Below are 24,756 nucleotides of genomic sequence, written 5' to 3' on the forward strand. Positions count from 1 at the left end.
CAGAATAAAACACAAGAATCAATTCAAATCCTGTGCATTTGAAGCTCAGGAGATAAATGCAAGTCACGTCTTTATATCAAACTGGTTAATTTTTATGTATATATTGATAACTGACCTATTTAAAGGGATAGTTCTCCCCAAAATGAAAATTCTCTCATCATTTACTCACTGTCATTCCATCCCATGATGTGTATAACTTTCTTCTGCTGAACACAAACAAAGATTTTTAGAAGAATATCTTAGCTGAAAGTCTCATGGCTAAACTAAACTCTTGATCCATTTCTCACCCACACCTATCATATCGCATGGATTAAATGACTGGAGTCTTAAGGATTACTTTTATGCTGACTTTATGTGCTTTTGGAGCTTCAAAGTTCTGGACACCTATTCACTTGCTTTGTATTGACCTACAGAGCTGAAATATTCATCTAAAAATCGTCATTTGGGTTCAGCAGAAGAAACAAAATCAAACACATCTGGGATGGCATGAGGATGAGTTATTGATGAGAGAATTTTCATTTGTGGGTGAACTATCCCTTTAATGTAAAGTGTCACCCATGTTTTATAATTGGCTTTTTGAGTTGCTGATGTTCAGATTTTGCCTACAAAGCTGACTTTGTAACAGTGCAAACAGCCTTGATGAATGGCTGTTGCTGAACTTCCAAACATTCTCTACTATCGCAAGTTTAGGAGATTTCACAACTCTGAACCAGAAATTTAACGAAGTAAAGAGAGAACAGAGCAGTTTACCACTTTAAGTATATTTCATATGCGCTCATTCAAATCATATATTTATTGCTGAAATAACTTATTTCAATCTTTTTGTTTCTTTGTTTCTGGTTGTTATAGACAAGCTCACCCCAGAGCGGAGAGCTCACCTGATCTTTAAACTAGGAGCATCTGGTAATCTAAATAATGTTTTTCCAAAGTTTCCTGAAGCCACTCCGTTATTGAGACCATTTGGAACATTCATCAACAGTATGCCTTTATTTCTCTCATTAGGAATTGTTGTGCTTTGATTGCACATTTTCTCAAAATGTCAATATATATTATTATTATTATTATTTTAATGAATGAATGATTAATGAAAATGTTATCAAAATCAAAATGTGTAAGATAGCTATGAATCCAGTGGACTTAATTCACTGCTTCAAGATAAAGTACCATGTATTTTCTGTCTATGAGTCAGAGCTGAAACTACACAGCTTCTGGTGAACTGGACGCTGAACTTTCTCTCATAAAACACAACAAAATTACACAACTAATGCTTTTAACATCAGCCATATTAAAGGGTAATTAAACACCTGCTCAGAGTCTGACTCCACGCACTAGAAATATTTGAAAATGCAGGAAAAGTGGGCAGACCCCGGCGGGGATAGAGGGAACGAACCGAGTGCGGGGCTGAGCGGGGGGCTGAGACTTGTAGTGACGGATTAATTGACAGCTGCTGTCAGACTCTATGTTATTAGGCTTGTTTGAGATGAGCAAAATCTGCGCAGAACCGATCACCGGTGATCAGCGCGTAATGCATGCCGGTTAGAAATGTGTCCGAGAGTAGTCCGCCTTGCTCTGATGTCATGCTGACGTATGTCAAAAAACACTCGCGAGCGCAAGGCGCACGTGTCGGATTCTGCAGTCGCGCGCAGTTGCTCTCCACCGACTGCGCTGATCAAAAGCATGATGGGAAACGACTTGCTGACGACACAACTTAATGCTCATTGGCTGCGATTGTCAGCTGATATTTTTTTCCCTTAATTCTAAGAAGTCCATTACCTATAGCCTAATACTATTTACTTTTTCTATAGTACTTTATTAGTAATTAGTACATGTGCTTTATTTATCCTTTTATTTTTATTTTCTTGGTTTTAAGTCCTGTTTGTTGTAATTTTCTCTTTATTGTATTGTATGCTTGTGTTAATTTTGTACATTGACATTTTTGTACCACATTATTCCATTAATAAATTAGTCAATCCATCAATACATGCATACATACATCTAATGTGACGGTTTTACAATTAGGCCTCATGTTTGTGTGTTTTTATCTGATATCTTTATCTGGGTATGTCTTATTCCTGGAGTGCAGTAAACCCACACATGCATGCTAATTTCTTAATTTAGAATGTGTTTTTGTTTCATATTATTTTTGAATAATAATTTGCTGTACACACTTTTCCTAATCATTAAACATGAAATTCAAACTTACATTAAGGTGACAAACAATTGTGTAATATATTTATATAGAATATTTTTCATGTAAAAAGGGATAGTTCACCCAAATATTTTTTTTTCTTTGGGTAAACTATCCCTTAAGTAGGATACACATCATTAGGTTAATCAGCTGTGCCATATCCCACTCTGAAATGTTTAACCCATAATTAGGGATAACAATGTAAACAGCATCTGTATGCTCAACATTTCTCATTATGGCTTTGTTTATAAGAGGCACCCACAAAGTTAACAATTGTAGCAAGATGGAGAATGTGTTATTAACACTATCAGACTCCCAGGGAGCAATAACATTAACAGTAAGCAAAGAAATTGCTGAGACAATAAAGAATGGTGAGGAAAAAAAATAAAAAATTTGGATGCTTGATGATGGAATTAATTTTATTTTATTGATTTAAATTCCTTTTACAGATAAAAAATATGCAGCATATATAATGCAACAAGTGAGAAATGCAGAACAGAAACAAGGTAAGGCATTTTAAGTAATGAGCACTGTTCACTCTCCTCATCATAACCATCTTCGTGTAAAAACAGTGGTATTTCAATTGCATCCACTTCGTCTGCGATAAAGAACGCGAACGCGATCTCTTCCATTGCTGACGTTTGCAGTCCACAACACAGCGAGATTCAGGAAGTGTCCGGCTTGCCTGCACTTTTTTCACTCCTCCCCTCACTGCAGCCGCCTACTCTCACCTACATTTCAGGCGAGGCAAGGCGCATCTCAAACAAGCCTATTATTATTCCTCACACGGTCGCAAGACGACATGTACATGAATCTGGCGTGGTGAGCTGGAACCTGCTTACGTCAGCTGTCACCGCTTACGTCACGAAGTACCGCAACAGCCAATAGGAAAATTCAACTGCAGTAGCCACCGTTCAACCTGAAGAGGGCAGCACTCAGACGTTTTTACACCATATATTGTAGATATATATGGAGTTTAAATACACCAAAATGGATAGCACACCAAAGAATGAAATTAACTGCAAAATAAATGAGACCCTAAACAGAAATAATGTAACATTTCATGGAAGACTAAAACATGTTATGTAGAATAAATATTTTTTATAATCTGTTCTTAGAAAATTTGGGGAAAGTAATGTATGTAAAGTATTAAAGGGATAGTTCACCCAAAAATGAACATTCTCTCATCATTTACTCACCGTCATGCCATCCCAGATATGTATAACTTTCTTTCTTCTGCTGAACAAAAATTAAGATTTTAAGAAGAATATCTGAACTCTGTAGGTCCATACAATGCAAGTGAATGCTTACTAAACTTCGAAGGTCTAAAAAGCATATAAAGGCAGCATAAAAGTAATCCAGAAGACTCCAGGGTTTAAATCCATGTCTTTAGTAGCGATATGATAGGTGGGTGAGAAACAGATCATAAAAATACTGATAAATATTGATCTGTAATATATATATATATATGTATATACAGTGGTGTGCAAAAGTTTGGGCACCCCTGATCAAAATTTCTGTTGCTCTGAATAGCTAAGCGAGCAATAGATGTCCTGATTTTCAACAGGCATAAAGTTAAAGATGACACATTTCTTTAATGTTTTAAGCACTTTTACTTTTTTATATCCATCTTTTACAGTTTCAAAATAAAAAACGGGAAAAGGGCCCGAAGCAAAGGTTTGGGCACCCTGCATGGTCAGTACTTAGTAACACCCCCTGGCAAGAATCCCAGCTTGTAAAAACTTATTGTAGCCAACTAAATGTGTTTCAATTCTTGTTTGGGGGAATTTTTTCCCCATTCTTCTTTGCAAAAGGCTTTTGGTTCTGTGAGGTTCTTGGGCCGTCACAGTCTTGCATGCACTGCTCTTTTCAGGTCTATCCACAGATTTTCGATGGTGTTTAGGTCAGGGGACTGTGAGGACCATGGCAAAACCTTCAGCTTGCTCCTCTTGAGATACTCCATTATGGATTTTGAGGTGTGTTTAGGATCATTATCCTGTTGTAGAAGCAATCCTCTTTTCATCTTCAGCTTTTTAACAGATGGTGTGACTTTTGCTTCCAGAATTTGCTGGTATTTAATTTAATCCATTCTTTCCTCTACCAGAGAAATGTTCCCCTGTGCCACTTGCATCAACACAAGCCCAAAGCATGATTGATCCACCCCCGTGCTTAACAGTTGGAGAGGTGTTCTTTTCATGAAATTCTCCACCCTTTTTTCTCCAAACATATCTTTGCTCAATGCGGCCAAAAGTTATATTTTAAGTTCATCAGTCCACAGGACTTGTTTCTAAAATGCATCCGGCTTGTTTAGATGTTCATTTGCAAACTTCTAACACTGAAATTTGTGGTGAGGATGCAAGAAAGGTTTTATTCTCATGACTCGTCCATGAAGGTCATATTTGTGCAGGTGTCACTGCACAGTAGAACAGTGCACCACTACACCAGAGTCTGCTAAATCTTCCTTAAAGTCTTTTGCAGTCAAACAGGGGTATTGATTTGCCTTTCTAGCAATCCTACAAAGAGTTCTCTCTGAAAGTTTTCTTGGTCTTCCAGACCTCAACTTTACCTCCACCGTTCCTGTAAACTGTCATTTCTTAATTACATTCCGAACTGAGGAAATGGCTACCTGAAAATGCTTTGCTATCTTCTTATAGCCTTTTCCTGCTTTGTGGGCAATTATTTAACTAATTATTCAATTATTTACATTTTCAGAGTGCTAGGCAGTTAGAGGAGCCCATGGCTACTGATTGTTAGGACACGATTTGATGAGTCACTGTATAAAGCTTTGACATTTGCATCACCTGGCCTTTTCAAATGATGATTGTGAACAAGCCTTAGCCCTAACAAGCTAATTAAGGTCTGAGAACTTGGTAAAAGTAATTGCCCAAACTTTTGAATGGTGCTCCTTTCCTTTTTTTTCACTCAAAAATTTTACAAAATAAAAATAATTCACAAACATTTATATACATATATAATATATGTATTTTTTTTATTTTTGTGCACCGGAAGCTCTAGTCACCAAGACAAATTCCTTGTATGTGTAAGCATACCTTTTCAGATTCAGATTTTTGGGGCTTCAAAGTTTTGGTCACCATTCACTTGGTTTGTCTGTGACATGGCATGGAGAAGTCTGGGAATCGGCTGTGACATGGCATGAAGCAAACTGCGGTTTGTCAGTGACATGGCCTGGAGCCGACTCTGGCTCGGCGACAGCCATGTCGAGGAACTCTGGCTTGGTATCCACCTCCCCTACAGTGAACATGGAACCAAAGATCTGCAGGGCGAGGTCGATATATTGGGCCAGATTGAGGGGACTGTGACCGCCAAGCATCAAGGAGGAGATGGGCTCATTAAGTCCCACCCGAAAAATTTCCATGGCAACCTCATTGACCATTTAAATTTTTACATTTATGCATTTGGCAGACGCTTTTATCCAAAGCGACTTACAGTATTACAGGGGCAATCCCCCTGAAGCAACCTGGAGTTAAGTGCCTTGCTCAAGGGCCCAACAGTGGCATCTTGGTGGTGCTGGGGCTTGAACCCCCGACCTTCTGGTCAGTAACCCTGAGCCTCAACCACTGAGCCAACACTGCCCCCATTGAAGCCCACCTTGCTGGCCAGATCGCAGAAATCTCCACATATTCCTCCAGGGGAGAATACCCCTGCTGTAGGCTGAGGAGCTGAACTGCTGAGTTCAATGTTGTGGGATGAGTATTCTGTAATGTTTCTGGCAGGCAGGACACAGGAGCAGACGAAGACAATGATGAGATGAACTCAAGTGCAGTTTATTTACATCAGTGGTAATTCCAAAACGTGAATCCAAAACATAACAACATAAATTACTTGACATAGACTTAAACGTGACTTAGACTTTGAATGAATCATGAAATGACATTACATATATGACAATACTTGACAAAGGACAATGGCAAACATGAGGCTATAAATACATGGACTTGGGAGAACACATGAACAAGATAACCAATCACAAGACTGAACTAATAAACAAGATAACAAGACAATTACCATGAACCAGTGAAATAACTAGAACTGATAACAACATAATGAAACAATAAACCTATGAAAACAAGACACATAAATATGGAGGGAAAACAGGACATCGCATGACTAGACAAGGAAGTGAACCATCCATCCATCCATCCATCGTCAACCGCTTATCCTGTGTACAGGGTCGCGGGGGGCTGGAGCCTATCCCAGCTAACATTGGTCGAAAGGCGGGGGACACCCTGGACAGGTCGCCAGTCCATCGCAGAAGGAAGTGAACAAATTCCAAAATAAAAGGCACGAAAAACAGGAACCAACGGAATAAACATTACATTATCATTGTGTTAATATTGGCAGGAGGATGTTCTACTGCTGTTGAGTTTAAGACAATTAGCTGATTTTTACTGCTACCCCTGTTGTAATGACAGATCTTCGAAATGCCATCAGTGTAATGCAAATTGTGAAGGATTACCAGTTGCGTGCTTTCTTTGACATCTTTTCTCCAGCAGTGCAGGTATAAAGAAAACATTTAACTTTATTAAATGTTTTAATAAAGGCTTACATATAAACTTTATATCTAGATAGTAATTAAAAATTGTGGATAATCTTGCAATAATATTCACCTTCTCTCATTCACAAATCTCACTCACACAAGATGTCAAAGTCACACTGATGCAACAGATATTTGATAGTCAATCTGTCTAATCTAAACATTCATAAAGAGGAAGTTCTGGTCTGGATCAAGGATAGACTAAAACCTCTTATAAACAACCAACAGCCTTGTGGCTCCATTTTCAGCATCCTCAATACAGGGACTGCAACATCACTCAAGCTGTGTAAAAACAGGTTTCCTATTAAGTTTATTTTACCTCAGATTTCCAAGGCGGTGGCATCAGAGCCCGGAAAGCGGTCAAATTTGGAATTGCCCAAAGCCCAGCAGGCTTTAATTGAGGAACATTGCTGTTTCTGTAGCACCTCAGAGGCTGTGCAACTACAAGAAAGGGACATTATTTCTTGCAGATTATCTCATTTGAAACAAAACGTTAATTTGGTTTGGGATTATGTAAATAATTTTATGGAAATTATCATGACACACCACAACTTTCCTGTGATGTTAATGTCATTGACAAAATTCAGATTTAGAAGCCAGAGTCTAGAAATAGCTTTATGATTTTGAAGCTCACTGTAAATGTAAACTAATTTTTTAGTCATTTATTTCAGCTCATAAACTCCATAGCTACTGCTGAGCTGGGAATCTACCTCAGACAGCCAGATGTAGTGGACAATGAGGCAGAGATCTGTGTTTTTCTTAAAAACTTTGTCAGAACCCCATAGTTCTTGGAAACTGTGAGTTCTGCTTTGGAATTTTTAATGGCCATGGAAAGTCAAACAACTTCAATTCTTGGAAACTTGAATACATCTTGCTCCGATGTGTATTCTGAGGTAAATATTCTTTTAAAAAAACACACTCTCATAACGAAACATCACTATAAAAAATTTTGCCTGCACCATCAAAACGTAACCCTTGGTCCATATGTTAAAAAAGGCTACATTTCTAAAATGAAATTCTGTGATCATTTCCTCGTTATCATTTCATTTTTATTTTGTTTGCCATTGGACACAAAGGAAGGTTTCATTTGTAACCGATTGTATGGATGTATCTTTTTAATTAAGATGTGACTGCCTCACACAGTTTCACTCTGTCCCTCACAAAAAGCTATTGTGTGGCTTCAGAAGACTTGGAATGCAGCATGAGTTGCCTGGAATACTTGTTTTTAAATAAATTATTGTACCTGTACTGTTTATCTGATTTTTACATATTTTATATTGTTGAGAAGCGGTTAGGTTTAGGCTTATGGATGGCTTTAGGGAATCAAAAATATTTTTAAAGGTATAATGTAACACTTATACTGTATTTATATAATCGTATAATAAAACATATTGTGACTAAACACACATCGAAGAGTGCCAAGCCTATGATGGAATGCACCAAACCGAGGTGAGAGTGTGATGACGCTGATGTGTCCGTGGTGCAAGCAAAAAGTCCCTTCAGTAACGTTTCCCTTATGAGACTATCCTGAACTTACTGATGTTCCATTACTTCAGATATCTACTGTCCTTGCTGGAAATATCAAAACCATAAATGCCAATACTTTTAATACATTGGGAAATGTAATTTTTGGCCTAACAACTGTTCAGTTAAACTCTGCAACACCAGCAGTTCTGGCCAGTGGACTCTCAGTACTCCGCACTGTGTTTGGGTGGACCCACAGACAGGCTAAGGCAATCATAGGAGTGCTTTTCAGTGGAAAATTTCAGGTAAAATTATTTTAAGATGGAAATATACTGTCTATTAAATATTTACATTTAATACATTCAGTATATGATCCTCAAAATCCTGCTTATATGCACTAAGTTAACAGCAGAACATTGCTAAAACAACTCTTCTGATTTCATCTGCAGCTCATCAGTGCCAACAATTTGCTGAGTCAAGGATCTATGATCAGAGGCATCCCTTCAGCAAAACTGACTGGCATTGCTCCAGACCAAATTCTACTAACTTCTAAAGACCCAAAATTGAGCCAAAACATACTTAGTGCCCCAGAGATTGTTCAGAAGACCTATGTGACCCAGATATAAGATCAAGATTCTTGTAAATTAAGGGAGCCAACTCAAAAGTCATGTCATTTTTATTTGTATAGCGCTTTTCACAACACACATCGTTGAAAGTAGCTTTACAGAAAATAATGTTGTAACAGAAAATTAAGCTGTGATGTCTGTAATGTTTTAAAGTCATGTTTATGCCTTAAAATAACATTTATTGTGGGAGTCACGTAACGCCTTGCGAGGATCGTACATGTGAACAGTGAGGAGACTTTAATCTTTTGATTAATTCAGTCTTTGATCATAATGACGCAAATGTGTAAGCCCCCTAGAGCAACATTGACACTTCACAGGGTTTGTCAAACATCTTGGTCTTACCATTATTTGGAGGCTTTTGAACCCATCTGGAAGGGACTATACATTTTTTTTATCAGTTCATAAGATTTACTATAGATTTTAGATATTATTCTAAGTCTCTCATTTCATCTGTTGTTTATTGCTCAATTATAAAACATTTTAGTCTCAGATCATGCTGTAAAGGGGTTAAAGAGAAAGGAGGAGGCTAGAACCGGCTTGACAATATAAATAGTTTAATATAAAACTTAACCAAAAAGACAAACACACAAAGGTGTCGGACAGCTGTCCGTAAATCTCTCTCTCCATCGCATTGCAGCTTCCAGTCTGCCTTTATCCCTCTCTGAGACTTGATTAGCCTGATTACGGGCTGGGTGTGTGGAATCAAGACCCGGCCCCACCCTCCGCTCTGTCACATTCCTCCCTCGTTCTCTCAGGCTGGGGAGCCCCCGGTATGACGTACACCCCCTGCCCTGGGGAGGGGGGGCGTGCCTTCTGCACCGTCTGCCTGCAGGTCATCCCTGTCTACCTGGATGAGGGAGGGGACAAGGAGAGGGAAACAAAAAAAATAAAAATTGCCGCCTGCACGCGGTAATGTTGACTGTGCTAAATTAACAAAACATTTTAAAAAGAGAGGGAAAGGCCAACACGGAGCGGCAGTGGAAGAGAGAGAGGAAGAAATCACAACTCGGCCCCACCCTCCGCCCTGTGTAGAGGTGTTGCCACATATGAAGAAAAGGAAATCATAGTTGCCACTTTAATGTATCCCTCTTGCAAAATCCTGAATTCCAACAAATGTTAAAGGCTGAAATCAGTGTTTATATGGAGATCAACTGGTCCTCAGTATCCTCTGGGGGCGTGGCTTGGGAGGCACTTAAGGCAGTACAGTATGCCGCTTTCACCAAAAAAATCCAAAACACAAGAACTGGAAGGGAATGTTAAAAGGCAGAGCTGAAGCGCCGAATGTAGGCTAATCCGATAGAAATACAGATATAATACTATTTTGTCCTGGAAGGTGTAGTTTTGGCTATTAAGGGCAAGATAGTCATACGGTGAGTTGGGAGACAAAGCAGGTAAACATCTGGCTAGATAAATAAAGCAGAGAGAGAATTTCTCTTCCATTCTCTCAGTGAAATCCTGCTGTTGGTGATATCTTCACCTTGGCCATCGATATTCATAATGCTTTTAAAAGAGTTCTACCTTGATCTTTATAGCTCCACGTCTTCGTCTACTGATGGAAATATTAGACATTTTGTGTAACCATTAGAACTCCCTAAACTGATGACTGAGCAAAAATATTCTTGATTCTGAGATAAACTTGGAGCTTGATGAGGTAATTAATGCTTGCCTACAGGCAAGGGTCCGGGGCCAGATTGCTTTGCTGCTGACATTTTTCGATCTTATGCTACAGAATTGGTTCCACATTTGTTAGAATTTATATGGAATCATTAAAGAATGGAAAGCTTCCGCCAACCATGACACAAGCCCGGATCAGTCTGATTCTTAAAAAGGACAAAGATCCAATCGAGTTTAAGAGTTACCGTCAAAATTTCCCTGATCCAGCTAGACGTTCATTTTGTTTTACAAATTCTGGCTAACCGGATTAAGTAGTTATGTCAACTCTTATACATATAAATCTGGTGGGGTTTATTCGGAGCCGCAGCTTTTCTGATAATATTAGGCATTTCATCAATATCATGTGGTAAGTGGTGAATGATCAAACTCCGGTCGCTACCATCTCACTTGACGCCGAAAAGGCGTTTGATATGGAAGAATGGGATTATCTTTTTAAGATTTTGGAAATATATGGTTTCAGGGAATACTTTATTTGGATGGATTAAGTTACTTTAGAGACGTCCGGTAGCGGTGGTACAAACAAAGGGATTCATTTCAGATAATTTCACTCTGGATAGGGGCACTCGGCAGGGTTGCCCTCTTTCGCCATTACTGTTCTGTTTTGCCCTGGAACCATTAGCATATAAGAAGAAAAGATGATTTTCCAGGGATGGTGGCGGGAGGTGTGGTGCATAAGCTTTTGCTTTACGCAGATTATATTTTATTATTCGTCTCTGACCCCATCACCCGCCAAATAAAAGTTTAAACTTACGTGCAGATTTAAAAGAAAACAGTCCAATCGGAAAACCTGATAAAGCAATTACATACTCAAGGATGAAAACATCAGGGCTCTTCCTCTGTGTCTGCATGATTTGAACATGCAGGGTGCCAAACTGACAAGCACACACATCTGAAGCTAAACTAACACAGGTACTCCACAGAACAACCAATTATTTTGCTTGAAATGTTGCGTTTGTGCTTAGATTAAATCTCAACTGCATCTGGGAGAAACAGCACTTCCTTTGTCTTCATGACTTTTTTGCATTTATTGTCATTTAGTAACACACTGATATAGTGATGGATGTATGTCCATATAAATTCATACATGCTCTCCTCAAAATCCCAACACCACAATGAAAGAATGAATTGACGTCCACTGCAACAACATCTGTTTTAACTTGACAACGGAAGTAACACCCATATTTCTCGCTAAGCATCACAGGATGCAGGAAAAAGGTGGATACAATAGGTGGAAAACATTTAAGTAAACGGTTTCTTCTTTTTTTAAATTTAAAAATTTAAGGGGATTGTTCACCCAAAAAATGAAATTCTCTTATCATTTATTCACCCTCATGCTATCCCAGATGTGTTTGACTATGTTTCTTCTGCAGAACACAAATTAAGATTTTTAGAAGAATATCTAAAAAGATTTAGAATAATCAACTCTGTAGGTCCATACAATGCAGGTGAATGTGATCAGAAATCTGAAAGTTCTTAAAGGACATAAATGCAGCATAAAAATAATCCACATGACTCCAGTAGTTAAATTCATGTCTTCAGAAGCAATTTGATAGGTGTGGGTGAGAAATAGATTAATATTTAAGTTTTTTTTTTTTATTATAAATCTCCACTCACACAATCTGAAAGTGAAGGTTAAAGTAAAAAAGGATTGAAATATTGATATGTTTCTTACCCAAAGTGATTGCATTGCGTCATAAGTTTCACGTCTGTAACGCGAATGAGGCAGCGAAGGCAGACGAGGAGGTGCGGATCCAAATGCAGTTACTTTATTCAATGATCAAATAAACAAATAAACACAAAGGAAAAACCCACAATGGGGAAACAGGAAACTTAAACACAGAGAACTCGGGCAGGGAAAACATACCAGGCTAACAACACTCAAGGATTGACAGAGGGGAGTGAAAACAACTGGGTTAAAATACATGGACAAGGGAAAACGGGAGCCAATGAACAAACAGACCTCAAACAAGATGATAAGGTGATAAACAGAAACCAAAGGGAAACCTAATGAGGGCAGGTGAAAACAATGAACAGTGAACACGAGGGCTGACAGGAAGACTATGGAGGTACAAGGGTGACAAAAGTGAAAACTAAGGAATAACAAAAGTGACAAAAATGACAAACAAAGGGCAACAGTGAGACAAGACAAGGTATACGTAACAGAGCCCCCCCTCAAAGGATCGGATCCCAGACGATCCTAAAACAAAAACCAAAGACAAAAAAACCCCACAAAAAACAAAATGAGGGCACCAGGGGCAGACAGGCAGACCAGGGGGGGTACAAGAACAAGAAGGCAGTCCAAGGGGCACAGAGGGCAGGCAGGAAGTCCAAGGGGGCAACGAGGGGCAGACAGGCAGTCCAAGGGGCAACGAGGGGCAATGAGATGGTCCACAAGGGCACAAAGGGAAATGAGACAATCCACGGGGCCAATTAGGCAGTCCCTGGGGGCACAAAGGGACAGGTTTGGGGGGCCAGGGAGGCATCGACCGGGCAGGGACAGGTTTAGATGGCCCGGGGGCTGGCCATAAGGCAAGGGCCGGCTCAGGGGGCCTAGGAGGAGGCCACAGGACAGAAGCCGGTTTTGGTGGCCTGGGAGATGGCCGTGGGCCAAGGGCTGGTTCAGGGGACCTGGGACGTGGCCACAGGACAGAGGCTGGTTTTGGTGGCCTAGGAGATGGCCATGGGGCAAGGACTGGTTCAGGAGGTCTGGGAGCTGGCCACAGGGCGAGGATAGGTTCAGGAGGCTTGGGACCTGGCCGCAGGGCAAGGACAGGTGCAGGAGGTCTGGGAGCTGACCTCAGGGCAAGGACAGGCGCAGGAGGTCTGGGAGCTGGCCATAGGGCAAGGATAGGTTCAGGAGGCCTGGGAGCTGGCCACAGGGCAGGGACAGGTTCAGGAGGCCTGGGAGTTGACCATGGGATGTGGGTATGCTTGGGGGACCTGGGTGGTGGCCTCAGGATAGGGGCCGGCGGAGCCGCATGAGGCGGAGCCAAGGAGGACTTCGGAGGCGTAGCCGTAGAAGACTTGGGAGGCGGCGCCGAAGGAGGCGTAGGCAGGTCCGTGGGGGGCTTAGGAGGCGGAGCCGAGGGAGGCCCAGGACGTGGAACCGTAGAGGACTTGTGAGGTGGAGCCAAGGAGTGCTTGGGGGGCAACGCCGAGGATGGCTCAGGAGGCGGAGCCGGGTAAGGAGCCGGAGGCGGGGCCGAGGGAGGCTTGGGAGGCCGAGCCGCGGGAGGCTGAGCCGTAGGAGGCTCGGGAGGCGGAGCCGTAGGAGGCTCTGGGGGCGGAGCCGTAGAGGGCTCGAGAGGCTTGAGAGGTGGAGCTCTGGGAAGCTCGGAGGGCGGAGCTCTGGACGGCTCGAGAGACTTGAGGGGTGGAGCTGTGGGAGGCTCGGGAGGTGGAGCCGGAGGAGGCGGAGGTGGAGCCGCAGGAGGCGGAGCCGCAGGAGGCTCGGGAGGCGGAGCCGTAGGAGGCTGAGCCATAGGAGGCGGGGCCGTAGGAGGCTCGGGAGGCGGAGCCGTAGGAGGCTCAGGAGGCTCTGGGGCGGAGCCGTAGAAGGCTCGAGAGGCCTGAGGGGCGGAGCCCTGGACGGCTCGAGAGGCTTAAGGGGCGGAGCCCCGGCAGGCTCGAGAGACTTGAGAGGCGGAGCCCTAGAAGGCTTGAGAGGCTTGAGAGGCGGAGCTCTGGGAAGCTTGGAGGGCGGAGCTCTGGAAAGCTCGGGAGGCGGAGCTCTGGAAAGCTCAAGAAGCTCGGAAGGCGGGGCTCTGGAAAGACCGGAAGGCGGAGCTCTGGAAAGCTCGGAAGGCGGAGCCCTGGAAGGCTCGGACGGTGGAGCCCTGGAAAGCTGGGGAAACTTGGAAGGCGGAGCTCTGGAAAGCTCGGGAGGAGGAGCCCTGGAAGACTAGAGACTTGAGAGACTTGGGAGGTGGAGCCCTGGAAGGCTCGAGAGGCTTGAGAGGCGGAGCCCTGGAAGGCTCGGGAGGAGGAGCCCTGGAAGGCTCGGGAGGCGCTGGCTCTAGGACGGGCACGACCACTGGCGCTGGTTCTTGGACGGTCCTGGCTACTGGCGCTGGCTCTGGGACGGTCACGGCTACTGGCGCTGGCTCGTGGGACGGTCGAGGCTACAGGTGCTGGCTCGGGGACGGTCGAGGCTACAGGCGCTGGCTCGGGGACGGTCGAGGCTACAGGCGCTGGCTCGGGGACGGTCGAGGCTACAGGCGCTGGCTCGGGGACGGTCGAGGCTACAGGCGCTGGCTCGGGAACGGTCGAGGCTACAGACGCTGGCTCACGGACTTCTGAGGCTACAGGCACTGGCTCATTGACGTTGGAGGCAACAGGCATTGGCTGGTTGACCGTGGTATGCGCGAGCTTGGGTTCGCTGGACGCTGGGAGCCGAGCCACGGGGGGTTCTGGTGACGGAGTTGCGGTAGACGGAGGCTGGAGAGCAGAGCCCCTTCCCTTTCTCCTCTTCCTCCGGGCGGATGAGGCTGACAACGCTGGAACGCTGTTCGTGGTTGGTGTGACCTCAGGCTCGCTGACTGTGGCAGGAGTGGGCACAGGCTCGCTGACCGTGACAGGCGTGGGCTCGCTCACAGTGACAGGCGTGGGCACTGGCTCGCAGACCGGGCAGGTGTGGGCTCCAGGGTGGCTGAGGGGTCTCTACTGTGGGTGGGATGCTCGCTAGTAGGGTCGCCTCTATGTAGTCGAGGAGAGTCCAGCCGGGCGTTAGCAATGGTGCCCGCTCCCTCAGCGAGGGGTTCAAGTTGTCCCTGAAGAAGACCATCAACATTGAGTCCGGGAAGTTTGTAAGATTCGCCAGAGGGAGAAAGTTGAAAACGTGGTCTACTATTGGGCGGTCTCCTTGTTTCAAGTTGAGCAACTGGTGGCTGGCCCAAATAACTACTGGATCCATGGTAAGGGTCAATCGTTCTGTCACGTCTGTAATGTAATGAGGCAGCGAAGGCAGACGAGGAGGTGCGGATCCAAATGCAGTTACTTTATTCAATGATCAAATAAACAAATAAACACAAAGGAAAAACCCACAATGGGGAAACAGGAAACTTAAACTGGGTTAAAATACATGGACAAGGGAAAACGGGAGCCAATGAACAAACAGAACTCAAACAAGATGATAAGGTGATAAACAGAAACCAAAGGGAAACTTAACGAGGGCAGGTGAAAACAATGAACAGTGAACACGAGGGCTGACAGGAAGACTATGGAGGGTGACAAAAGTGAAAACTAAGGAATAACAAAAGTGACAAAAATGACAAACAAAGGGCAACAGTGAGACAAGACAAGGTATACGTAACAATAAGACATGGATTTGTATGGGTTACATTTATGCTGACTTTATGTGATATTTGGATCTTGAAAGGTCTGGTCACCATACAATTATAGTTTATGGAAATATTCTTCTAAAAGATTTTGTTTGTGTTCAGTAGAAGAAAGAAAGTCAAACACATCTGGGATGGCATGAGAGTGAGTAAATGATGAGATAATTTTCATTTTTAGGTAAAATCTTTAGACCTAAAAAAAGTTTAGTATTAACATTAATATTTAACATAAATAACACATATATTCAAAAATTATTGTAGTGTAAATTAGTAGTGTTCAAATGATCATACAATAGAAGAAAAAAAATCCAGTTTCTTTTTGGTCAGTAAATATTAAATGTTTGTTTGTATGGATGTACATTAATGGAATAAATAATTAATAGTCTCTTTTTATATACTACAGAATATACGTGTAATATCGATTGTGTTTTTTTTTTTTTTTTTAAATCATTTCTGCGTTTACTTGTTTAAAAACAAAAAGACGTAGAGTCGAGAGCTTTTATTTTGAAACAAAGTCGTAATTTCCGGTCTGATGGTTTGCTACCCATGTATAAAAAAAAATACCGCGATTTTGATGTGCACAGAAAATGATCGGTGCAAGTTTTTTGAGTGGAGATAAAACACGAAGTCCGCCTGTAAAAGTGTTATCAAGTCAGTTGCGTGAGGGGAAAGAGTGTCAAACACCACATGGGAAATCAGAGTATGTTATTAGAAGACTGGGATCAAGCACAGCGACTTCTTTACCGGTGTCAGTAGTCTGGATGCAAGGGACTGTGGTGGAGGTCAAGTCTGATCTCAACACTGTGCTGATTCTGGACGAAACCGGCAATTTTCTCGTCAGTGGCGTTAACAACGTGCCAAAAGGAAAACCCTGCCTTAATCCTGGTTAGTCGCTTTGACGTAATGAATGGTTATTAATTACTTTTCATAGGACCATGAATATGTATGATGCTGCTGCTTCCCCCCACTGACTCCAACAAAGTACAGAATGATTTTCCCAAAATAATAACAATGGTCTTTATGATAAATGTGTCTTTAGATTATAAACACTCACATTGATTGCTTCTTTTTGCACACAGTGTATTTAACTCGGCTGTTTTTATAGACCTTATTTGACATTTTTAACTAGAATTTGTAGAAAATGTACTAGATTTACGTAGCATAACACAACTGGTTTAAAAAATAGTAAACATCTTTAAAAAAAAATTGCATAAAATAAATAAATAAATACTTGTGCAAGGCCAAATATTAATTCGTAAATTTTGCAGTCGTGTACTTATATTATATCCAGGTTCAATTCAAGTTAAAGGTGCACTCATTAATTTTCCTCATTAAAAAGGTTTAACTCCTAAAGACATGATATGTCTTTTTACAATATATGTAGAACATCATGAGCTCTCACATTAAAATGAAGACCCCAGTCATATCAGTAACCTTATAAAAGCTGTTTTATTCTACATGGAGAGGGTCCGCACATGAGGGCTGCCATATTAACATCACATGACCAGCCGAATAATACTCGCTTAATCTCAGTAACCGTACTGTTATTTAATACTTTCACTTATTGATTAAAATAATCATGACTGACTGTGAATACAAAGTTTGTATAAATAACTGAAAACTATTGATTTTAAATGATGCTGCATCCAAGCCGCTAGGTGTCAGTGTAAGTCCAAGATGACAAAGACAAATGTTATTGAGAGCACCTTTAAGCTCAATAAACAGCATTTTTGGCATGATTACTACAAAAATACATTTCGACTTGTACCTCCTTTTCTTAAAAAAGGGGAAAATCTGGGTTACAGTGAGGCACTTACAATGGAAGTGAATGGGGACAATCTGTAAATGTTAAAATACTCACTGTTTCAAACGCATATGAAAACAGAATGCATGTTTATTATTTATATGATTTTGGTGTGATGAAATTGCTTAATAATCTTTTCTGAGTGAAGTTATCCAATTTTATCATTTCTTTGCCATGGTGGTGGTGGTGGCGTAGTGGGCTAAAGCACATAACTGTTAATCAGAAGGTCGCTGGTTCGATCCCCACAGCCACCACCATTGTGTCCTTGAGCAAGGCACTTAACTCCAGGTTGCTCCGGGGGGATTGTCTCTGTAATAAATGCACTGTAAGTCGCTTTGGATAAAAGTGTCTGCCAAATGCGTAAATGTAAATGATAGTGTAATGTCGTAAACCCTAAAATGACGTGATTTAAACAACTTAACAGTTTAAATAGTACACAAGTTGAATCGGAACAGTTATTTAAGTGCTTTTATAAAATTATAAGCTTCACATTTCTGCATTTAATCCCTCCAAAAAGTGTCCCCATTCACTTCCATTGTAAGTGCCTCATTGTAACCATGTTTTTTTCTATAAAGGTGGGACTAGGTGAAAGTAGTTTTTGTGGTAATCAATATTATGCCACAAATGCTGTCAATTTATCTTAACTTGTATTGAACCTGGAATATTCCAATTTTAATAAACTTAAAGGTTCTCCTTTGATTAATCTTTTGATTAATCCATTTATCAATGAGTTTAAATGGCACTTTCCACAAATAGACAATTTGGAGTTCCATTGCAAGCAATAAAGTCACAAATCCAATGTTCTTTGGAACGAAAACTGCTAGTTATGTACAAATTTTGGTAACAGTGATGCAAAAATCGCAAATCTCATATAAAAAGAGAATAAAACAATTTAAATGTTTAATTTTACCTCCAGAGATGGACGACATTTTCTAATTTGACCTTTTCTTGAAAAAGCCGCTTTGAATACTTTTTGTGAAATTGCCACAACATTTTGTGTGTGTGAATATAAAATTTACGGTTGGTTGTCCTGGTGGCAAATTAACGAGACATACTCATAAGATTATAACATGGTTTGTATGACCATATTAATATTCATGAGCTGTTCCATCACTGAGTTTTAAATCATACTTTGGTGTCCACAATTAGTAAGATTACGATATTTAAAAAATAAAATAAAAGCAACCAATTGCATATAGAGGATTCTAGTTGTCAAGAAACTAAAGTAGTGTTTGCAATGTGATGCTCAATCTGTTGAGTTGTTTCTACAGGTAAATATGTCATGGTTATGGGGGTCATCCAGTCTCATAGTCCAGAGCCAGTACTGCGTGCAGTGAAGATGGCAGATCTATCTGAAAATGCAACGATTCACAGGAGAAATTGGATATTTGAAGTGGAAGACCTCCAGCAGACATTACCATAAACCTTTTTTGTTGTTTGTTTCATGAGACTGGCTTTTATTCATTTTGCTGCTGCACCATGACTTCACAAAATTTGCACAACAAGTCACAATGAAGTGAAATATACACTTTTGCTGTTTTAACTGAGAAAACATATACATAATATTTAGTTCATCATGAAGCAGGTAACAGTATAAAGAGAATGTTATGCTTTCTAAACAGCAATAGTTCTGCATAATAAACTTTTTGTGCTACAAATTTTACAAATGGGAATGTGTTATTACGTAAATTATTATAGTGATTATTACAATGTGATTAAAGAAAATGATCGAAACATATTAAATCTAGTTTTAGTGAAAATCTGTCCGTATTCAGACCTTAAATTAAATACATATGTGCATACTATCTGTTTGAATATATATGTATACATATACCTATGTATATTTGGGTTAAGTCACAGTAACATTTTGTTCTTTCATTAAAAATTATACAAAGCACATGTTATAAAGTAAACTGTAAACTGCTTTAGATTCTCTTTTTGACTCCTAAAACGTTGTTGCAATTTGGACAGTGGTGTGTAACATCCTTCAAACTGTCCACACAGAAGGGAATCAGGCAACACCCATAGATGCAACTAGAGTAAGAGGAAAAACAACAAAGAGCAGAACAATAGGGGGACATTTCAAGTGACACCAAGCATAGAATTGTTATCAGTTCTTTAAAAAGCAAAAGATTGTATATTAAGTATTGCTTGTCCTTACCCAAAAATGGCCAGGCCTGCACAAGAGAGCCAGGCTAATGCTCCTGATGTGTAGCGCAGTTGAGTTACCACATTTTGTGCGCATACTGGGCAGTGTACCTGCACCGGAACATCTCCAAACATCAGAGCAGACTGCACGTATACAGTCTGCACGGCCACTAAAAAGCAAAGAAATGGTTAGAGGTCGTGCTTCATATGTTTGCAGTTCTCGGAATTCAAAGATGCTCTCTGAAACCAGCAATCTTTTTTTTTTTTTTTTAGCTGCATGCTGGTTTAGGTGGTTTATTAGCTGGACTACAAGCTAGTGATGTGGAAGTTGACCTGGTTATAGCTGTCCAAACTGCTACCAGCAAAAAGACTAGCGTGACCTAATTTGTTCAGCAGGGTATCCACTAATGTGATTAACCTTGTAAGGACTAGTTCACCGAAAAATGAAAATTCTAATAATTTTCTGCATGCCATCCCATGTGTGTATTACATGATCGCAGTCTCCTTGGCGATCATGATTTCAAGCTTGATTATACTTCCTAACGCAATCTAGAGCTCTGTGTGTGCATCAAGGAGGATGTGTAATTGGGCTTGAATCATGATCGTGCCTAGAGACTGAAATAGCAAGATGTACAGTGAAATAGGAGTTATATTTTGGTCTGTTATTGCCCAAAATCGATTATGGATTTAACCTCTGGAGTCCTATGGGTTACTTTTGTGATGTCTGTATGTCCTTTTTAGAGCTTCAAATTTCTGGTCACCATTCACTTGCATTGTGAGAACCAACCGAGCTGAAATATTCTTCTAAAAATCGTAATTTATGTTCTGCAGAAGAAAGAAAATCATACGCATCTGGGATGAGGGTGAGTAAATAATGAGAGGATTTTTATTTTTTGGGTGAACTGTTCCTTTAAATTCTAAATCATTCTTAAAATTGGAGTGATGTATTATTTTTGGAGAGAAATATGAAGCATCTTTGTTTAATTACATTTGTAGTAAAAAAAAAAAATTAAAAAAAAACTAAAAAAAAAGAATCATGTTCAAAGAATAGAGTGTCATTACCAGGACTGGTAGAGTCAAATTGAGCTTGTTGGGGTGGTGGATACATCTGGGCATTGGCTTGTGTTGAATATGGAGGCAGAAATGCCTTTGTATCAACAGGAGGATAGGGCATCGGACCTCCTGGTGGGTAGTTCTGGCTTGTACCTACTGTTTCCTCATAGGATGGTGGATATCCCACAAGTGTTGTTGTCTCCAATGGGGGTGCGCTTGCCATTACCTTTGGTGCTTTAAAGTAATAAAATAAAATATAATTAGTAATCGTTCTCGTTTTAATGTAACGTCATTTACAGCATGATTCAATTCCCGAACATTACGAAAAGCAGAAATCTGTTAATAACTAGTTTCGTTTTAACTAAAAGTGAAACAAAGTTCCCAAATCTGTTCGTTAGAATTCAAAACCTCAATACAACACCACTTTGCTCGTTTGAAAAAACATTTTTTTTAAATAACAGCAAAAAGTAGTAATGTTTGTTCGCGTCTTGTGAACACAAACCCAAGAGATCAAGAAATGTCCAGTTCTAGTTTTTTACTCACTAGCTGTACGTCCAATCCACTAGGTGTTTTCCAGTCTGTTCAAAGATTATGAAACTTAATGAAAACTGTCGACAAAATGAGATGTATATAAAGTAAATATGTAGGCTATAGCTAAATGCGTGTAACGTAAACGCGAGTAGGCCTATTACGGATTTTGGCAAGAAGGGAAATGGACGGTTCCCTCAGGTTCTGTGTTTGGTCACATGAGTTACAGGCAGTCCTTCACAATGAGAGTGTAGAATTACATTACACAAGTCTGTGAACTAGTTGTGTTAGCATGTCTCCATATGCAGTAGCCGTGGTTTTAACCAACACGCACACCACGCAATGAGGGGTGATATGATGTTCTGGGTAGGCTACACGTGTGCTGTTGTCAGCGCTGAAAGTGGTTCAAATTAGTGGTCCATTGGGTTCTGGTCATTCAAGTAGGACTTTGGGTTGGGTTTTGTAATTTATGAAAAAATATACATGACTTCTGAACTTGTTTCGCCCACGAGTTAAGGGCTGTTAACAATGAACGTGTTTTTGTGTGCTTACTCTATTTTTCTATGTAAACACGTTCTAGACGAACGTCCTTGACTGCTGTACGGCGTCTCGCTGTTTCTTCAGTGTCTTCAGTATTAAAAATAACTTGATAACAAAAACGCCCGCCGAGACACCTGCTTTCTGTTTCATTAGTTGCGCTGCGTCTATTGTTTTTTTTAGCGCAGGTGTCACAAAGATTTCACGGTCTGATCAAGTTCAGGTTGCAAAGAGGTGACTGTTACAATGTTGAACATTATTCCAGATTATTCTGCACCAAGCAAAGATTCAGTGCTTGATAAACGGCATTGTTTTCCCGCTCTAGTGTGCTGATGGGCTGCCATGCCTTATATGTTTACTGTAACGAATGTTGCCTATGATGCTAACATAAAATACAACCTTTTGCAACATGGTGAACAAATACACTGCAGATGAAAGTAAAGTAAATAAGACAGAAACATATTACCATTGTACACCCTCTTGAGACCCAGCTATTTATCTTTTTATCCACACTAAATAAACTTACTTAATATTGAACAATATAAAAAGAAAAAAGTATATAAATAATAATAATTAAAAAAATATAGGCCTATTGTAATACTTCAGATATTGTTGACTTTTGTACAACAAACTGCTTCTCATTGCTTCCTCATTTGTAAGTCTGCTAAATGACTAAATGTAAATGTTCTTAAGAGAAAACCCTGGGCTTTTCAGAGATAAGAAATGTTTAGGAGTTTGGCCACAACATCTTCCTTGGTCTGTAGAAATGTACATTGAATGGCATTCAGCACAGCAAATCGAATAAAAAAAGAAAGAATATATATATATATATATATATATATATATATATATATATATATATATATATATATATATATATATATATATATATATTATGTGATTTTTATTCACAAAACACAAAAAAAGTTACAAGTTTTTTATTTTTATTTAATTTATTTTATTTTTTTGCTGGGTCTCAGGAGGATAAAACAAATCCTCAAAGTAATAATAATAATACTGCTTCATACTGTATTATAATGAAAAATGGACAACAAAGAATAAATGTTGGGTTATAATAATAATTATAGTAGTAGGTTTTGCACACCCTGTTCATATAAAAAGGTGTTTTTGTAGATATATGTAGGAAATATTGCTTTTTTTATCACTGTATTGTAAAAAAAGAAAAAAAAAGAAAAGGAAATCATGCATTAATTAACTTTCAAAATGTTTAATGAAATAAAATTCTAGTTAATGTTCTTGGCTGATAGGATGAATAAAAAAGAATTATTTAATATACATTTTATGTAATGTTTTGAGCAAAATTTACTAATGGGGCCCCGGGCTGGTCAGTTGCTTTGGGCCTCAGAAATCGTAAACCAGCCACTGGTGTGGCAATGACTTATGCAGAAGTAACTTTAAACAAACATTAAGATACCCAAACCAGGTGCAAATAGAAGCTCATGTTTTTTAAGTAAAAACAAACATTGTCAGCAAATATTTATTGACTTTTGTTAATTATTTAAATTATGTTTGGCAACATTTTAATCTCATGATTAATACAAATGGATTGTATCATTTGCTTGGCTTGAACCATGTGTATGTGTAATAATTATAATAACAATTCGTTATTAGTTAGTGTGTATGTATGTATGTGTGTGTGTATATATATATATATATATATATATATATATATATATATATATATATATATATATAATTTGGAATAATGTACAGACTTTGCTGTTTCGGAAGTGAAATTATTCACACAAAGTGGCATTCAACTGATCACAATCTTTAGTCAGTACATTAATAATGTGAAAAATTATTATTACAATTTGAAAATTTTTTCAGAACAACTTCTAAGAATTTTCAATGTCCCTATTTCAAAGAGTTATCATAAAAATAAAAATAAATGTATTTAAAAAAATCCTCCTCGTGCAGCAATGACAGCTTTGCAGATCTTTGACATTTTAGCTGTCAGTTTCTCCCACACTTCCTGTTGCACTTGCCATAGATGTGACTGTCTTGTCGGGCACTTCTCACGCATCTTACAGTCTAGCTGATCCCACAAAAGCTCAATGGGGTTAAGATCCATAACACTCTTTTCCAATTATCTGTCCAATGTCTGTTTCTTTGGCCACTCTAACCTTTTTTCTTTGTTTTTCTAATTCAAAAGTGGCTTTTCTTTGCAATTCTTCCCATAATTCCTGCACCCCTGAGTCTTCTCTTTACTGTTGTACATGAAACTGGTGTTGAGCGGGTAGAATTCAATGAAGCGGTCAGCTGAGGACATGTGAGGCGTCTATTTCTCAAACTAGAGACTCTGATGTACTTATCCTCATGTTTAGTTGTACATCTGGCCTTCCACATCTCTTTCTGTCCTTGTTAGAGCCAGTTGTCCTTTGTCTTTGAAGAATGTAGTGTACACCTTTGCATAACAGTTTCAGTTTTTTTTTGGCCATTTCAAGCATTATGTAGCCTTCATTCTTCAAAACAATGATTGACTGACGAGTTTCTAGAGAAAGATGTTTCTTTTTTGCTATTTGCCATAGTGATGGTGCTGTTTTTTTTACATCAGTAATGTCCTGACTATACTTTGTGATCAGTTGAATGCCACTTTGGTGAATTAAAGTACCAAACAGCAAACTCTTTTCATTATTCCAAACTTTTGGTCGCCAGTGTATATATATTTAGTATGTATGTATTAATGTATGTTTGTATGTAATGTAATGTAATGTATGTATGTTTAAATACCAATGTTCTAACCAACCCAAAAAACAATGTGATCTTTTTGTAAATTATGTTAGTCAATTTGCATTACTGCCAAATTGGCTAACAAATCT

The 24,756-nt window shown here is 39.8% G+C and overlaps 2 protein-coding genes across 2 annotated transcripts; one reads left to right on the forward strand and one right to left on the reverse strand.

Moving 5' to 3' along the window:
• Positions 1-16,384: 16,384 nt before the first annotated feature.
• rmi2 (RecQ mediated genome instability 2) lies at positions 16,385-19,081 on the forward strand. Its single transcript, XM_052139729.1, has 2 exons — positions 16,385-16,728; positions 18,919-19,081. Exons 1-2 carry the CDS (start codon positions 16,431-16,433, stop codon positions 19,068-19,070), a joined length of 450 nt encoding a protein of 149 aa, XP_051995689.1. The 5' UTR covers positions 16,385-16,430; the 3' UTR covers positions 19,071-19,081.
• Positions 19,082-19,086: 5 nt separating this feature from the next.
• Positions 19,087-21,590, reverse strand: litaf (lipopolysaccharide-induced TNF factor). The gene is made up of 4 exons (XM_052139728.1): positions 21,392-21,590; positions 20,858-21,082; positions 19,809-19,965; positions 19,087-19,681 (listed from the first exon to the last, which is right to left on the reverse strand). Exons 2-4 carry the CDS (start codon positions 21,069-21,071, stop codon positions 19,573-19,575), a joined length of 480 nt encoding a protein of 159 aa, XP_051995688.1. The 5' UTR covers positions 21,072-21,082; positions 21,392-21,590; the 3' UTR covers positions 19,087-19,572.
• Between the last annotated feature and the right edge of the window lie 3,166 nt (positions 21,591-24,756).

This window comes from Xyrauchen texanus, chromosome 12 (assembly GCF_025860055.1).
Source record: "Xyrauchen texanus isolate HMW12.3.18 chromosome 12, RBS_HiC_50CHRs, whole genome shotgun sequence".
Classification (NCBI taxonomy): domain Eukaryota; kingdom Metazoa; phylum Chordata; class Actinopteri; order Cypriniformes; family Catostomidae; genus Xyrauchen; species Xyrauchen texanus.